At 44.4% G+C, this 18,553-nt stretch overlaps 1 protein-coding gene across 5 annotated transcripts in view; it reads right to left on the bottom strand.

Annotated features, from left to right (window-relative positions):
• The window catches only part of LOC133483837 (calmodulin-binding transcription activator 1-like), a 71,725-nt gene that overhangs the window by 16,730 nt on the left and 36,442 nt on the right, over positions 1-18,553 (bottom strand). For 4 of the 5 annotated variants that reach the window (XM_061785635.1, XM_061785637.1, XM_061785636.1 and 1 more), the window contains exons 4-10: positions 18,211-18,278; positions 11,835-11,970; positions 10,290-10,361; positions 6,542-6,695; positions 3,730-5,585; positions 2,860-2,986; positions 1,658-1,792 (exon numbers count right to left, since the gene is read on the bottom strand). In XM_061785635.1, coding sequence (XP_061641619.1) covers positions 1,658-1,792; positions 2,860-2,986; positions 3,730-5,585; positions 6,542-6,695; positions 10,290-10,361; positions 11,835-11,970; positions 18,211-18,278 — 2,548 coding nt within the window. The remainder of the gene's footprint in view (positions 1-1,657; positions 1,793-2,859; positions 2,987-3,729; positions 5,586-6,541; positions 6,696-10,289; positions 10,362-11,834; positions 11,971-18,210; positions 18,279-18,553) is intronic. The other variant, XM_061785639.1, reaches the window with a different exon arrangement.

Genomic DNA, 18,553 nt, shown 5'->3' with positions numbered 1-18,553 from the left:
AGTGAGCAGCGGCGCTCTTCTCTTCAAATCAGCCCGCCAGACTTTGGAGCAGCAGGAGGTTTAGGCCGTCATCGTCGCATAAGAAGACTGTACTCCAAACTAAACTGGAGCAGACGCCGAGTGCAGACGTACTTTTAATCCATTTTATGTTTGATCTACACATTTTGCGGTACATTACCGTGAAAATGCGTGCATGCCTGAGTGTGTCTCGCTAGTCCAGAAACGTGTTTGTGGATACAACCTTTGGCGGGCTGTTTCGGGGTGTCAAGGGGACGGCGACTGAGCCACATTGTCTTTGCCCTTCAGTCGTGCATGCAGTATGAGCTGTGACCGTGCAGCCGCATTGCCGCAGTGCGCAACGCGCAGACTGGGGGCACACAAACGCACGCACGCACACACACACAATGTAAAAGCAGAGCATGCGTTGCTGAAGAGACTCGTGTGTTACCAAGACAGACTTTGCATTAAAGCCAGGAACACCTCCTTTAACACCAATGCAGTACTTTTAAATTGAATTCGATGTTATTAAACTGAAATGGGGAAACTCTAAATGAATGTCTGCATGTTGGGATACAGCCCCTGATTTGCATGAGCTGGATTTCAAAACAGAAGAGCACATTTGAAGTGGGCCGCATCAATGGACACTCACACAATGACCATTTCACTCCTCAGAAGGTCATACAAAATCTGATCAAATATGATGTACCTCCAACTATTCTTTAGTATCATATATTATGACAATTGGCAGCCTGGTGGCACAGTAGTAAGTGGTTAGCACACGCACGTCACAATTCTGAGGATGGGGGGGTTTGAATACGGGCTCCGGCCTTCCTGTGTGGAGTTCTACTCCTGCTGGCAATGGTTTTCGCTGGGTACTCCGGGTTCCTCACACATTCCAAAAACATGCATGTAAGGTTAATTGAAGACTACAAATTGTGAATATGAGTGTAAATGGTTGTTTGTCTTGATGTGCTCTGTGATTGGCTGGTGACCAGTCCAGGGTGTACCCTGCCTCTCGCCCAGAGTCAGCTAGGATAGACTCCAGCTCACCCCGAACTCAGCAGTGTAGAAAATTGATGGATGAATGGATTATGACTATTTCTTGGTTAAAGGTTTCTCTAAGGTTTTAATCTGTTTTTAGAATATATGGCCCACCGGCCGTAGGTTTCCCCACCCCTCAATGTTATAATTACCTTTGCAGATTGGCTCACGTTTCTATTGCATTAGTGTGTAATGTCTATTTCGACAAGTAAGTTTGCAAATATGGTTCCTTGATCTATATAAAGACATGCAGTTTTAGAATTCACCACAGAAAACCCAAAGCAGAGAGAGAACTTTACAGAGGATGATATTGGAACCACAGCAGACATGCTAACCACCCTTCCACTGTGCTGTCCGGTATTGTGCTACAAACAAAAAGTTTTGTCTTGTAATAGCAAAGAGAGAATAAAAGAAAACATTTTGCCTGTGTTTTATTGCTCCTCTTAAGTTTCTTTCATTCAAATAGTAAAGTTATACACTTACTTCACAATCCAAAATGCAAAACATTGGAACTTATCAAAACTCAAGCATTTTCAAGAATTCCAAGTGCCTTGTGGGAACCTTAAAAGTGTAATTGTACGCCTCAATGTTGCAATACACAGCTGAAGGCTCTTACCGTCCAAAGACAGCCAGTCATGCTGAGAGGATGGGAGGGCAGGAAGGTCGCGCGCCTTGTATTCAAAGACCACTGAAGAAGAGATGACCTCGCCACCCATAGCTACCTGCAGCATGACGAGTCCCGTGTCGTGGGCTGGAAAGAACCATGATGTAAAGAATTAATACAGTGGTGACTAACCTCAATATAAGACCGTATGTTTATAAGAGTGTTTAGGAATTACAGCTTTTTGTGTATCTGCAGAAAATTGTGCGTAGCCTTCAGTGATCCTATTTAGTGACACAGGATCTGACTCGTGCAGTTGAATGCACCATTTCAAGAAGCATCTTACACTGCATGCCTGACCATATATGTATTCGCTGGCCACGAATGATATCTGTCTTACAAAAACAGTAATACAGTGTTTTGAATGGCACTGTCAGGGAAGTATTTAAAAAAAATAAAAGTTTACTATAGTGTAAGGTACCCGCGTAGAATTCCAATGCTTTACATACGAGTTTTGTCAGAAAAGTTCCAACTTATATCACAAAAACTACAAACGTCAAGTTTTTTCTCTCCTTCGAAGTAATCCTGCCTTCAAGCAGTCCTGAAACTATTCTTGTGGGATCCTCCACAGCAGCCAGAGCCAGGTCGGGTGAGTGGGGAGGTTCCTCCAGCATGGCGATGTTCTTCTTTTGCAACTGTTGGATGCTCAGGGCTTTGTTAGCAGCCACGCTGTCCTGGTGAAGCCACCACGAGTTGTCCTGCCACAACGGTCACCGCTTCTGGCGCACTCATCTAAGCAAATGCCACAGGATCTCTTCGTAGATGTGCTGGTTGATTGTCTGGCCCACGTTGAAAGGGAACACTCGTAGTTTGTAGTGTGGGTTTGAAATACATATTTTGTGACATCAGTCCTTGAATTGGTCTGACACACCTCATATAAGAATAACGTACAAATATCTCAATGCAGATCTACACTACTGTAGACTACTACTCTGACAGTGTCAATAAACACTGAAAAGGCCAAATGGTTGAAGCAGGTGTACCTAGTAAAGTGGCCGGTGTGTTCACATGTTATTATTTTGTGCTTTATCCCAAAAGGAGGACATCCATCGGTAGACAGTAGATGTCATTAATAATGTCTAAAACTGGCTGGAGTTTATGTGCATGTCAATTGATAGTAAATATGTATGATGAGAAAGTGCGTAGACACGCGATACCTGGACAGTAGCAGCGTAGCACACCAGGCTGTATGAGGGCAGCAGGGACGCTGATGTGGTCAAACAGGCAGCTGTACTCAGCGCTTGACTCCAACCACGGGCCTGTGATAAGCACCTTCACACCACCCTGCAGCACAAACACTAGTTAGAGGAATGTGACACAACATGGGGACTCACAGGGAGCTATAGTTGAGTAAACAGCAAGTCTGAAAACAAAGTGAACAATTGATAGAATAAGGTGGAACGGAAGATAATATGATAACATTTCTGAATTATGCAGCAAAAGATGACTGAATGTTTCATGTGTGTGGAATTCTTTAGGTATAAATGTGATATTATTAAGCATTCTACCAGTGGGCAGCACAGTCCCAACAGGTAACGGCATACAGCAGTGCAAATAAAAACAAACAAATGCCTAGAATGTTTTGGTTTATTAAACTGTTTAAAGCAACAACAATAGAATGGATTTGAAAAAAAACCAACAACAATAGAATGCTTTAATTGTTATATAGAGTGCACAATGGAGATGCGTGTTTTGTGGTAACATACAAAAGTTACTGTTTGGTGTGAACATTTGATAGTTTCTACCTTTCAACGCATTACTAGAGTACAGAAAATATTGTCCTCAAAATGACCAAACACATAGCCAACGTGATTCACTGACTGTGTAATTCTATGCAATACATGTATGAATTAATGAAGCTACCCAGAGGAATCCATGTAATATTGACATTTCATTAACTCAGCAATCAGTTGAGAGCATGATTCCATTTTTTAAAAGCAGTAAAAGCCGTCTTCCATCATGTGTCAGTCTGATTTTACTCCGGGCAACAACGATGAATAAATAATGATACAAATGTTGTTACTAACCTCAGGATAAGACCACTCTGGGGAGTAGTCTGTCACACCAAACAGCCTCCCGGTCTCTTGGAGCATTCCCAGAGCTCCCTGCTCCACTTCAGAACCCTGCAGGTGGCCTTCCCCCGTGCCCTGCTCCTCTCCCACTGCCCCCTCCTGAGGCATCAGGACCCCGTTGACAGCAGCCCCTACCCCACCTGCAGACCCTTCAACTGAGATGAAATCATTGATGAGATCAGAGAACTGACTTCCAAATGAAGCCTCAAAGCCTTCCAGGCTGATGGCTGCTCCTGCTCCAGCCGCTGTGGCGGATACACTTCCACCTTGTGGAGGTAGAGAGGAATTGTAGAGTGCCCTTTCAATGCTTGCACCAGCGCCTATTGACTGAGGACTGGCCACCACTGAGCCGCCGGCCCCTGGCAAGCTTACGCCATTACAAAGAATTTCGTTTTCCCCTCCTCCTGCGGTTCCACAGCCCGCTCCCCCTTCATCCCCCACTCCGTGGCCATCTGTAGGTTGAAGGTAGTGTTCAGTGTCCACACTGGCGTAAGCCTCGTGAGCAGCTCCAGACTTGAGCATTAACTCGCCTCCATTCTCAACAACTTTGCCACTGACCTCCTGACGAACCCCACTGCCGGGCTGGCCAACATTAGCGTCCTGGCTCGTCAGGGGGAAAGAGACCACTGATGCTCCTTTTCCATTCCTGCCACACAGGGTCTGGTCTTGGCTGGTTGGGTGCAGGTGTGTATGGTGGTCTCCGTTGGTGAGCGGGGTGTCTGCCGGCAGGCTAATGTAAGCCCTAGCTTCATCTGATTCCTGTGGTGCCTCAGTGGTGCCGTTGGTCTGCTGCTGGGAGGGCTGGTTTGTGTGTGTGGAGGTCTGGAGGAAGAGGTTTGGCGAAGGGTGGTGCGCGGACTGAGTTAGACTCGGGACGCACGGTGATGACATGACAGCACTGAAGTCCATCTGCTCCAGAGTGGTACTGGGGCTGAGGCCTGCCCCCTCTCCTACATAACTGCTCTGAGGGGCCAGTGGCTGCTCCATAGGTGTAGCTTCCTTCTTGATGTTATTGACAAGGGATGGGCTGTAGACAAAGCCGTTAGATGAACAGTGGATCCCCCCATCATTACCGTTACGCCCCTCAGTCTTCCCTCCACCTCCTCCGTAGGTCTGACCCTGCTTGGGGTTATTAAGGAAGCAGTCAGGGTCAAACGTCATGGCAGTCTCTGGAAGGTTGACCCCACCGCCGGAGTCTAGCGAGCTGGAAAGAACCAACTCTCCTCCCTCTCCTAAGCCGACCCCACCAGGAAATGATGCAAACCTCTGGTTCTCGGGGGCAACAGCCAACAGGATCCCAGTGGCGGCGCTCTCATGAGTGGACGGCAGCAGGTGGGTGTGGCCAGCTGAGTAAACCGAATCTCCAGTCAGCGTGGTGACTTCAGACATGAACACAGCAGTGCTCTGTGACAGGCCAGCACTAATGGCGAGCGCAGGGCTGTCAGCCATATCACTGGTGATTGAGAGTGGGGAACTCTGGGTGGTATCAGGGACTTCCACCTGGTTGGTGGAGGTAGACGAGGACACTTCCATGCTGCTCTGCGGGAGGAGGGAGGGCTTTGTCATTCGGCCATTCCGCCTGTCTCCTCCGCCTGCCCTGCTCCGTCGCCCCCCAGGACTGGGCTCTGTCTGGCCCTCTGACACATCACTGTTCTGGACCTCTGTGCCATCTGCTTCCTCAGATCTCTGGCCTGCTGTAGCGCCGCCACCCGCTGTAGCGCCACCCCCTGCCGCTGCCCCTGACTCCTGCTTGGATGAAATGATGCGCTGCTTGACACCTGAACATTTCTGATGTAGGCTGCTTCCAGCACCTGACACACAAGGAGTAAAAGATTGACATTAAATATAAACTTAAAAAAAAATAAAGAAAGCTTCTGTTTAATTTCAACATGATGTTGTGACTGTAGCATTATTTCAATTTCACGTGTGCGTTGGCGCCCTCCAGTGACTGAAATGTAAACTGACGGTATTCATATGTGCTACAGTTCACTGTCAGTGATCCAAATCTCTCCTTTTCACTCATTCAAAATGCACAAGCTCATTCGTAAGACATTTCAATTCAAACACGATACAAAACGAATTTGTAATCCTAAATTCGGTGTGTTCGTAGGGCAAATGCAGAGAGATATGTGATTCACTGAAGAGAGAGATGACAACTATTTAAGTCAAAAAACCACTTAGTTCTGGGAAGCTGTCCTTATTTGCCCTTCAAAACCGGATCAAAAGTTGAGAAATTAGGTGTTTTTGTGGGTGTATGTGTGTGTATGTACTGAAGTTATCTTCTCTCACAGTTGCTGATTTATGAATAATACATGCTGGATATTTCGGGCACCTCCAGCTTGGGCCCCTCTATCTAGCCACCCCTTTTTTCTTTGGCTCTTTGGCGCAATGTGTGCTTGCCTGCAGATGGCAGCATGGCACTGGCTTATGGAACTATCCCAACCCCCCCCCCCCCCCCACCCAAAACTACAAAAATTGCACAGCGGGTTCTTTATAGTAGTCACACTCTCTACATCATAAGTTCTGCAGTCGCCTCTTATCTCAACCGAATTTTGCAAAGGCAAGCCAGCAGTGTTTTTGACGTCTTACATCTGAAGTTCGGCTATGATTTGGTTTTCATCTTTGTAATTATAATCAGAACGACAGCTTTGGTTGTTGAGCCAATACGACTCCTATTCTCAGGTTTAGGACAAGTGTGGAGGCTGAAACACGAGAATGAGGAAGTAGGAGGGCAGTGAGTGGTGAAGGGGTGGAAAAGATAACTCACACATAGGTTTGAGTTGTCCGATGAGCTCCTCCTTGCTCCACTTGGCCCACTCCTTCCTGTCTGTGTTGATAGAACAGAGAACAGGACCACACGGCTTCCCGCTATCGTCCACTGCTGGAACATTCAGATAGTGCACCAGCACGATGTCTGGGTTCTATAACAGAGCAGCACACGTCTCGTTGGTAAAAGACCGCCTTTATTTTTGCTCATCTGTCTCTATCAGCAAGAGAGTACATTGATACAGTGCATTTGCAGAAGGAGGGGAAAAGGACAAGGAAAGCAGAGGAGTATGTGGAGGTCAGGAGGGAGGTCGGATATAGCGTGTCAGACACGATTCTCTCACCTGCCTATAAAACATTTAACAGCTCAAACTCACTCACCCTAACATTGCAGGGCCAGCGGAAACGTCCACACGTGTGTTGGTGTGCATGCGATTTAGAGAGTGAATGAGCGAAACAGGGAATGGGCAGGTCAGCATAAAGCTCACCATACTGTAGCCCACCAGCAGACTTATGGAATTTATATGCCATGAATGATTCAACAAGTGTGTATATGGCTGGTGTGTGTGAGAGAGGCTCCTCTTGATAAAAGATTTAGTAGACAGACTCAGGTGAGGGGGAAGGCCTGCTGAGGTGGAACAAGAAAATGGCACAGTGGGCCGCTACAGCACCACACTGTGCAATGCAACAGAACAGACAGGCTCATTTATGATCGTGTTCACTGATGTGATGTGATATATGTGCAAAGAGCAGAAAATGGCACATTACAGATAGACGAATCAGAAGTTCCCCTGCCAATTTTAGACTCAGAGAGTCACAAGAGAGTAAAGTGCGCTGAAAAATAAAATATATTTGATAGGGGGCAAATTCAATTTACAGCATGTGGCGAGAATGTCCTTGTAAAATTCATGTGACAAATTATGCAGGACCGATTGGCAAGGAATGCATGCATATGTATTGGATTTACATATTTTAAATGAACATCGTTGGGCATTCAATATTTTCTTGGAAATGAAGGGAATGTTTAAGATTCAACATGTAGGTCTGTAGATGATGAGGTTCTGGTGACCCACTCTTGCATGGCCAATCAAGGGCAGAGGTGGGTCGGAATGCGCTACATTTACAGTGGGTACGGAAAGTATTCAGACCCCCTTACATTTTTCACTCTTTGTTATATTGCAGCCATTTGCGAAAATCATTTGTTCATCTTTTTCCTCATTAATGTACACACAGCACCCCATATTGACAGAAAAAAACGGAATTGTTGAAATTTGTGCAGATTTATTAAAAAAGAAAAACTGAAATATCAAATGGCTGCAATATAACAAAAAGTGAAAAATTAAAGGGGGTCTGAATACTTTCCGTACCCACTGTATTCTGTTACATTTACTCGCGTTACATTTAGGATCAATTGTACTTGTTAGAGTAGTTTTAATCTATTTTTAGACTTTCCTTTTCGGGCGCCGCTGCACCAATCTACCGTGATTATCACAGTGACGTTTGACAAAGTTCACCGATCAAACGTGTGTTTGCATTACAAACAACGAAAAACAACAGCTTTAACTTGCAGCGTAGTTTTCTCACTGCCCAAACTTGGATATTTTAGCCCATCTCCAAAGTTACAGATGTTTTTGCTGTTGTTTTGGTTGTGCATACGGCAACATTTGCACTATTTTATGGTCACAAGTAACTAAAACATGCATCTTCTGGGGTACATTATTTTTGTGCTCTCTCTCTCTCTTTTTTTTCTCTCTCTCTCTTGCTCTCTCTCTCTCTCACTCTCTCATACACACACACACACGCACACACACACACACACACACACACACACTTTATCAATAAGTCTAATCAGCAAAAAGCTTCTTCATTTAGTCATTTTAGCAGATAAAACAAATAATGTTTCTATAAGGCCCTATGCATGCGTTGTTGTTTTTTTCCATTTAAAATTTTAAATGGTGGCAGGTGTATGTGTTTGAATGTGATCTGTTACTTCTGAGCACAGCCACATGTCAGTTATAAGAGGGAGTGCATCCTTGTGCAACCAGATGTATTCTTATTTATTTCATTTACATTTTCTTTAAGCAGGTAAAACACCAGTGAAAACATCCATCCATCCATCCATTTTCTGAGCCGCTTCTCCTCACTAGGGTCGCGGGGGTGCTGGAGCCTATCCCAGCTGTCATCGGGCAGGAGGCGGGGTACACCCTGAACTGGTTGCCAGCCAATCGCAGGGCACATAGGAACAAACAACCATTCGCACTCACAGTCATGCCTACGGGCAATTTAGAGTCTCCAATTCATGCATGTTTTTGGGATGTGGGAGGAAACCGGAGTGCCCGGAGAAAACCCACGCAGGCACGGGGAGAACATGCAAACTCCACACAGGCGGGGACGGGGATTGAACCCCGCACCTCAGAACTGTGAGGCTGACGCTCTAACCAGTCGGCCACCGTGCCGCCCCAGTGAAAACAGAACATCTCTTTTCCAATGGTGACCTGGCCAAGAAAGAAGCAAGTTCAATCACATTCAAGTTTATTTCAGTTGTTTATTTTCCCCTCTCCTTTCAAAAAGTTACAAAAACAAATCAGTTGAGTTGTACAAATTCTAGGTCACATTTAAAATGATGTATCTTGGTAACAGTTCTTTTACAACACAAAAACTTGGCATTTGAACAGAGGTGTGTTTACTTTTTATATCCACTCCAGCCTTGTTCCTACAGTATTGTGCTGTTTAACAAGTAGAAACAATATAGTATAAGACCATTTCTTGGAGCTGAATTTGCCTTAATTTGTTATTTTACAAAGATTAGATTTTTATAAAGATTTTATTTGTTATGTTTTAGATGAAGTGATATTGTTCAGCAATATCTGAATTTGCACATTCCTATTTTATTTGATATTCATACTTTGATTTAAAAAAAAAAAAATCATAGGTCACTCACAAGTTACTCAGTACTTGAGTAGTTTTTTTGACTGAGTACTTTCTTACTCCCACTCAAGTAATTATTTGGAGGACTACTTTTTAATTTTACTTGAGTCATAGTATTCTAAAGTAACAGTACTCTTACTTGAGTACAATATTTGGTTACTCCCACTTTTGATCAAGGGAGAGATGTTTGTGCGTGTTTATGTGTGTGTGTGTGTTTGTGTGTGTGCTTCTTCTGCTTGTTGGGGGCCTAAGTCTAAACTGTGGAAATGTGTGGAATGTGTGTGTACATTGTACGCCGCTCCAGGGGGTTTTCTTAGAGAGGACAACATGGAGAGTATAGTGTCTTAAGACCTTGATACGTTGTGCAAGGAATAGTTGGAAAAGTTTTATCTACGAAAAGTTTTCTCAGCAAACCATGTTCACATAATACGGGATATATCCTGAATGGGACGATAAACCCGGCAATGGCGTCCAGTTTTATTATGACCCAACCTTTTAGTATAGTCTGCCTCATTAAAATTTTGAAGAGGAGAATGTTTATCAATGGTTTATGTTGGAGGTTACTGTGCTGTTTTGAAAATGGAGTGGACAATTTAAGAGATTAAACATGTGGTGCGTAAAATTAACAATATACTATACAGTTTCTGGTAGTTTAGTTTGGTGTAGCGTTGTGAATTAAATCTTAATATAACGTGCTTGATGAAGAAATCCAATAAACAGCTAACAAAAAACAATCATCACTGTATATAATTTATCTCGCCGTGTTAAACAGTCTTCTTGTTTTAATGTAGAGAAGCTGGGATAGGGGGTGGGTAGCTTACCTGCAGCAGCCAATAGCATCTACGGTGGAAGGTGGGGATGATGGAGGAGTGGACGTAGCAGCCATACAGACACTAGAGAGAGGAGAGGAGATTTCAGGGGGGAAAGGAGAAAAGAAAATGGAAGGAGCGGGACACAAGGAGAGGATGAGGTGACGACAGCAAAGGAGAGAACAGCAAAGGAGAACTCAGGTTATAGCCATTTAGGTCGTATTCATGTAGGAGCTAAACATGCCGTTGTATTTTTGAAAAGGTCCTCCGTCAGATGTTGTCCACTTATAAAAATATCAATATTTGGCAACAGTGTATAAATATCACAAGAGGATCAATATGTGGAGCCTGTCCTGGCTCCTGTGGGATTTCCCTGTGGAAGGATGAAATGGTCTTCTATCAAGGTCATCGCATAGTTAGTGTACATACAGTGGTGAAGACTCGACATGCTGGATATGTAATAGCAACATCAAAAGTCTGTTCTGTTTGCTGTCTCATTCGCACTCTCATTTTCTTGCCATTTTGCCTCTTGTGAGAAGAAGCCCGCCAGCTATCTAAAGTGTGTTTGGCCAAAGGCAGAGTGCATTTCCATATATTTCCATCTGATATGAGGAGGCTCTCAAACCAGGGTTGTGTTTTTCCTCCCCTGCTTCCTGCCTCTCACTATCCTCCTCCTCTCCCACTGCTCTGCCATCCCTGCCCCCTGCGCGACACAATGCTTTCTTGCTTGAGGGGTCCCGGGAAGAGGTGACACAAACAATTACTGAGCAACGACCAGCGAGAGAAACACTCGCCCTTCGATGTGTGTGTCTGCGTGTGTTTGTGCACGGCAGCAGAAAAATGCATGTCAGATGATTGTCAGTGTGAATGTGGGGTTGTAAATAATAGAGGTACAGATGGGAATAGTTGATCTCAATTATTCCCTTTGCCCATGTCTTCTGTTCATTTATGCACAACTAGTGAGCCTTCCACACACATCCACGTGCTGCCTCGCTGTCTCTCCTTTGCTTTCCAATCCCCCTCCGTCTTTCTCTTTCTGACACATGCATGCTCACTGCTCTCACCTCCTGGTATAGTCCTGCTGAATAATCAATTTTTGAGCTGGCTGATGTGACTCAAGCACACACGCACAAACACACACACTGGCACGCACAGACCCTGCCTTGAGACTGGATCGATACCCCTCTCTGTTCTGCTGAAGAAGGCATTGACATCATTCCTGGCTGCAGGCCAAACACACTCTTATCCTTCAGAAAGAGAGTGAGGGGAAGGGAGACAGGGACAGGAGCAGGGAGAGAGGGGAGGAGGGACAGCTCTCACACACACACACACACGCACGCACGCACGCACACACACAACACACTGCACACAGGTATATTGCTTTTAGCCCAGTAGCTCCAGCATGTGTGTGTTTGTTTGTGTGTACCCTTGAGTTGCACGCGTGTGTCTACAAGGAGTTGAAGGAGTGACTAACATTATGGATTGGATTGGCAGCGAAGCCAAACTCAGCACAAAAAGAGATCACAGACTTGTTTCTTCTTTATGGCAGCCTCTCACCTCCACACCCTGGACTTTGAGCTTCATGTGATCCTCTCGGGTGGTCTTCCCGTCTTTCCTTTTCTTCCAGCAGTATCCATCTTTCCTGTACTTCACCTTCTTGCGGTTGTAGAGGATCATGGAGCCATTTTGAGGCCTGTTCGGAGGAAAGAACAAAGTGTTCCACCGAAGCACACAATGGGAGGATTAGTTTGACAGAACAGAATAAATATTGTGCAAAGTGGTGATGTCTTTGATATTGTCAGCATTTCAATGCTCAATGATGTGGAAACTATACAGTGTTATGGGCAAAGAATGTCAAGGTTACACTCCCAAATTCAACACACACACACGCACAAACTGGGGACTGCCTGATGTGTTAATATTTAAGCTTGTAAGCACATGCGCTATACGTACAATATTACCTCAAAAAGTATTAAGACACATCTTTTAGTCAATAAATTAATGACGGATTGGACTAGACACCGAATGCCACTTTTTCACTACACACTACCAGCTAAACTCATTTCATTTAGCCTCATTTTGCCACTTCAAAACCACAAGAAAACATGAAAAACAAGCCGAAATGACATCAACCTGAACCAGACACTAATTAAAAAACAACAACGCAGGAGAACAACTGTAACAAACTGTATTTTCTTCTCGGTATAGGGTAAAGCATGTGATTCAGCGTTTGGTGTTTTCACCTATCCTAAAATGTTATAATAACGTCTTTCAAATCCAACACACTCCAAAACGTAGTCATCATCCATCCATTTTCTGTCCCGCTTTATCCTCACAAGGGTCGGGCGTGCTGGAGCCTATCCCAGCTATCTTCGGGCGGGAGGTGGGGTACACCCTGAACTGGTCGCCAGCCAATCGCAGGGCACATAGAAACAAACAAGCATTCACACACACATTCACACCTAAGGGCAATTTAGAGTTTCCAATCAACCTACCATGCATGTTTTTGGGATGTCGGAGGAAACCGGAGTGTCCGGAGAAAACCCACGCAGGCTCGGGGAGAACATGCAAATTCCACACAGGCGAGGCCATATTTGAACCCGGGTCCTCAGAACTGTGACGTACATGTGCTAACCAGTCGTCCAACGTGCCGCAATTTGCAATTCGATTTACTTAAAATTTCCTGGCCTTGTTTCCGAGTACAGTACTTTTGTCCATACAGTGTTGATAGTGGGAAGAATGTTCTTTAACATACACACAAACAGAGACGGATGCCAGGTGAGCATACGTATGAGAAGACAGAGACACTACAGCAATGTCACAGATGGCAGGATCTACCACCATGTGTTTTCTGCGCTCAATGTCAAACCTGCTGCTAAGCAATCAATCATTCTTCTTTAACATTCAGGACAAGTGTATGTACAATGTTCACCATGTGTGTGTGTGTGTGTGTGTGTGTGTGTTGATGCAGAAAATGCATCTTTGCCTTATCTCATGACAGCAGAAACAATCAATAAACTAACAGATACTCACACGTGCGTGCGGACATACACACATAGTCTTTATCCCTCTTATCAGACCATCTCTTCATTTTGTCTTTACTGTGACCCTCCATTCTCATCTCGTTCCTTTCATTCTCATCTTCTTGTCTCATCCATTCCCTTCACTAGGCTGCGCTCACCTCGAGTTTGACGAGGGCACATATGGACTGCGATGATTGCAATTTACGCCGCGCACAGTGTGTAGTAAAATTGAATTTGCTTTGAACTGATTTTCTTTGACACCGCAAATCTGTTCTGTTTTGGGGGTGAGCTTGCCAGCTTGGAAGCAGAGTGGAGACCCCCACCTTGCGATCAAAGATCAGTTTAGTCTCTGTCTCTCGCCGTATGAGTCATCTCAGGGCTGCTGATTCTAATTATGTTATGGAGACGATAGATGAGATCAGATGTGTGTGTGTGTGTCGGGGGGGGGGGGGGGGGGGGGGGCTGTACATGCTCTTGGTGTGCGTGAGGATGGTGCCCGTGCTCCTTGCAAAACCTTCGATTCAAGCAGACATACAGTAAATGCTATTGATTGTAACTGGTCTGTGATGTGTGGGATATAAAAAGCTTTTCCGCTGTTCCACGGTGTAGCAGAGTGAAAACAGAGAAGGCAAGGAGAGGAGAGTGGAAAAAGAAAAGGCAAAGATAAAGAGACAGAGTGGGCTACTGGGTCTGTCTGGTAAAGGGAAGACGTGAGACGAGCAAGAGGAGGCAACAATCATTACTCTGAACTTGGATTCCAGTGAGAGGAGAAATGAAGGTCATTGCTTGTTGTCTTAATATTAGCCCGACAATGGTGCAACTGCATGTGGATACAAACACACACAGAGCGGCGGCGGCACATAAATGTCACCGTCTCCGTTAGCTGAGCTCCTTCCCATCTGATGGGATTACGTGTAATCTGTTCTAATCGCGCCTCATGTCATGTATAAATGGGATTATATCTAACTGCTGCTCAATAACACCAATACGGCTGCTGCTGCTGTGGCTGCTGGGAAGCTGAGGCGATACGGCAGCACAACCAATCAATGAGAAATCCATCCACAACATAAACTGCTGTTGGCCTCGGGCTGCTCCTGAAAAGAGTCCTTTAGCTTGCAGAATGGGAGCACAGAGGTATCACCTCAGGCTCTCAGCGGCATCAATAATCACAAAAGGGGCCATGAGGTGACGGCTGCACTTACTTTACTTTTTCTCTACTTCTTCTTCCCTACTGTTATAAACCTCTTTATGTTTTAATATAATAAATATACAGTATAACTAGTGGTTGGAAGCATTTGATTATGGATTTTGTAGGTATCTGTACTTTGCTTGAATGTTTATTTTTCTGACCACTGTTTACTTTTTTCCTACACTTGAAAACTCATCTGTACTTTCTACTTGTTACTTTATCAAAATAGGACCATTACTTATTTCAACCTTCACAGACGACGTAAAAAACACGTAAATGGAGTGAGGGAAAATCATGCACATTTGAGATCTTGATTGATTGAGAAAAAAAAACACATATGGAGAAATATGAATCAGGGAGAATTAACGACAATGCAACAGATTCAGAGAAGCAAGATATTTCCCATCCATTGGCTTATCTAAGACAATTATTTTGACAATTATTTATGTTTCATAGCAAATGCGATCTCTTGTGCTGGCCAGGAAACCACAAACTTCTAGAATTCTCTGTGTTCTCAAGTGTTATCTTTTTCTAATTTGACATTTTTTGTTATGTTGTTTTGCTCATGGAGACCTGTTGTGGGTTCAATCTGATTATCCTGTCAGAATTGACCTTGCTGGGTGCAGAGATATTTTTTCCTCTTTAGTCCAAATACTATCCAAATTAATAAAAGAGGGAAACTATTTTGTGTGCACAGAATTTTTTTTGCTTTTTGGTTTATCCGTGCCCAGTTATCAAAATGAATATTTTATATACTGTAATTGACAGTAAAAATAAAAAATACAAAAAAAACAGAAATTCTACTTTTGTAACTCAGTACATTTTAGAGTATGTACCTTTTTACTTTTACTTAAGTAGTGGAATCAGTACTTTTACCGGAATATTTGTTTACACAAGTATCTGTACTTTAACTTAATGGGATAATATGCAGTTTTCAAATTGCTCGCAATATTTGAATGCAGGATGTACTGCGCCTGTTGCCCAAGGTCTGCTGGGATAGGCTCCTGCTCAACCTCTCACCCTAACCCTGACCTGCGGGGTGCTGGAGCCAATCCAAGATGACTTCGGGCAGAATGCAGACAAACCCTGAACGGGACAAACATTTTCATTCACACTGTCACTGAGACAGAACTTCGCAGAAGTCAGGCGACTGACCAAATATACAGTGATCCTGGATTGTCAAAACTAGATGCAAACTAATGAAAAATAACAGAACAAAATTTATTACAACAAGCATTAATTATAAAAACATTAGTAGTGGAATAGCTGCGTGTGTGTGTGTGTGTGTGTGAAGTTTTATACTCAGAACTCACTTCTCATGATTAGAATGAGGATCAACTTCATTGTCCCCCAGCAAAAATTCACAACTGTGAAGCAGCTACGAACGTCGAAAGCAATGTTGTTGTCCGACAGGTATTTCATGTCACACTATACAGTGGAACTACAAACCAACTTTCTCATGCATGTAATTGGATTGTGGGATACTGCGGCGCTATATAAAAGCACACATACTGTGTATCCCACCTCCACTTATTCACATTTTGGTTACATCTTTGAAGAGTCTATTTTTGCAGGATCTTGTGAAAAACACACTTATGTTTGAATTCCACCCAAAGGTTTTGGGTGGGTTTGAGGTCAGGACTCATAGGTTCTTCCACATTAAATTAATCTAGCCGGTACATTTCATTAACTGTTATCACAAAGTTGGAAGCATAGAACTGTCCAAGATATTTTGTTAAACTTGTGAATTGAGAATTAGGATTAAGGATTCCATCCATCCGTTTTCAATATTTGTTGACTCTCATTAGGATCGGGGGTGAGTTCAGCCTATTCCAGTTGACAATCAGAGTACACATATAGACAAAGAACCATTCAGACATTCATAATGTATATTCCCATTAAACTGAGCATAAAATGTGATTGGTGCGTTGTCACCTCAGACTTTCCAAGACATTGTTTTTTAAAGAAAATGGGTCAACACTTGAAAAGAAAAGTCCGATATAAAATCAATCTATCCATCTATATGGTAAATGTCTTGAGTCAATGTTGAATTCTTGCAGAGTACAAATGGGAAAAATGCAAGCCTCTGTCTGTGTGCAACATCTGCCAATGTGCACACATTAAAGTTTGAGAATTTTATTCATGTAAATTTTGTAGCTATATAGGCACCATATAACAAAACTATATCACTATTGTATAACTTATAAAGTATAAATAAAAAGCATTTACAGTATAGTGAATCGAATAATCCATTAATTTTCTGCACTAATTATCTTCATTAGGTTTGCAGGTGACCTGGAGCCTATACCAGCTGGCTTTGGGATACACCCTGTACTGGTCATCAGCCACTCGCAGGGCACATATAGACAAACAAGGATTCACAATCTTTACAGTTTAATGAACCTAACATGCATGGTTTTGGAATGTGTAAACCCAGAGAAAACCCACGCAAGCAAAGGAAGGCAAAGCCTAGAAGCTCAAAACTGTGTGGCCAACGTGTTACACACTCACCCACAATGCTGCTATTTTAAGGAATCTCCATCCATCCATTTTCCTCCGCTTATCCGAGGTCGGGTCGCAGCGGCAGCAGTTTAAGCAGGGAAGCCCTGACTTCCCTCTCCCCGGCCACTTCATCCAGCTTTTCCGGGGGGATTGCAAGGTGTTCCCAGGCCAGCCGAGAGACGTAGTCTCTTCAGTGTGTCCTGGATCGTCCCCAGGGCCTTCTCCCGGTGGGACGTTCCCGGAACACCTCACCGGGGAGGCGTTCAGGAGGCATCCTAATCTGATGCCCGAGCCACCTCATCCGACTCCTCTCGTACTCAGAGGAGCAGCGGCTCGACTCTGAGCCCCTCCCGGATGACCGAGCTTCTCACCCTATCTCTAAGAGAGAGCCCGTACACCCTCATTTCGGCCGCTAGCTTGTTCTTTGTCACGACTTACAGCTCGTGACCATAGGTGAGTGTAGGAATGTAGATTGACTGGTAAATTGAGAGCTTTATTCTCACTGGAAACAAATCCGACCTACTGCCGGCAATGCGGCCCAAACTCTGACACCAGTTGTAGAGGGACCGAACAGCCGCTTTCAGGGAGTTCGTTACTCCTTACTCCCGGAGCACCCCCACAGGACTCCCCGAGGGACATGGCCAAACAACTTCTCCATGTCCACAAAACACATGTAGACTGGGTGGGCAAATTCCCATGCACCCTTGAGGACCCTGCTGAAGGTGAAGAGCTGGATGGTCTTTTCCGTTTCGCCATACCCTAGGAAAGGAGCTACGCAGGGTTCAGTGGAAACGATGAATATTCAGTTTTAGCATGTGAATCCCTATTCACACGCACACATGCACGCGCACACACACACATGCAAAAACACACGCACACACCTCCCTTGGAGCCCTCACCCCCCTTTATGTCTGAATTATACATCAGTTAGCCTAATACATTTGCATTCATTAATACTCCAATTCCAGCTGACTAGGTGGTTTGCAGTCCGACCGTGTTCTAGAGCATTCTGTACATGTAAAGCAGCTCGTCAGAAGGACGCTTTGGAGACACACACCCCCAGTGTTTTAATCAAACAGTCACTCGGTCATAGGGATTAAAACAACATGAGTCACCTGATGACAGAGTCACCCTGTATGTGCGTGCGTGTGTGTGCGTGCGTGTGTGTGTGTGTGCCCATGTGTGTGTGTGAAAGCGATATTGTCTGCTCTTGCCTCACCTGGTCTTTGGCGATGTCGTCAGCCACTCATCATGTTTCTCAAAAGTGATGAGATACGCAGCAATCTCCTGGTGAAACAAATGCAAGACGGAAAGGTTACTGTATATATTTGTGTGAGTGTGCTTGTGTGTGTGTTGTGTGTCACAGGGAGATAAAACAACAGGTATTTCCAGATGACCTGCTGATGCCCACAGTGTGTGTGTGTGTGTGTGTGTGTGTGTGTGTGTGTGTGGCAATATATCGGATTGCCACGGTGAAATCTCGGTGCTTGATCAGTCACAGAGCAGCCAGTCAGGAGACAGACATTGAGCACAGAACCTCAGGGCTAGCAACCAATCACAGC

This window comes from Phyllopteryx taeniolatus, chromosome 9 (genome assembly GCF_024500385.1).
Source record: "Phyllopteryx taeniolatus isolate TA_2022b chromosome 9, UOR_Ptae_1.2, whole genome shotgun sequence".
NCBI lineage: Eukaryota > Metazoa > Chordata > Actinopteri > Syngnathiformes > Syngnathidae > Phyllopteryx > Phyllopteryx taeniolatus.
Note: the sequence above shows the minus strand (reverse complement) of the source record. Positions and strands in the feature narration are given on the sequence as shown.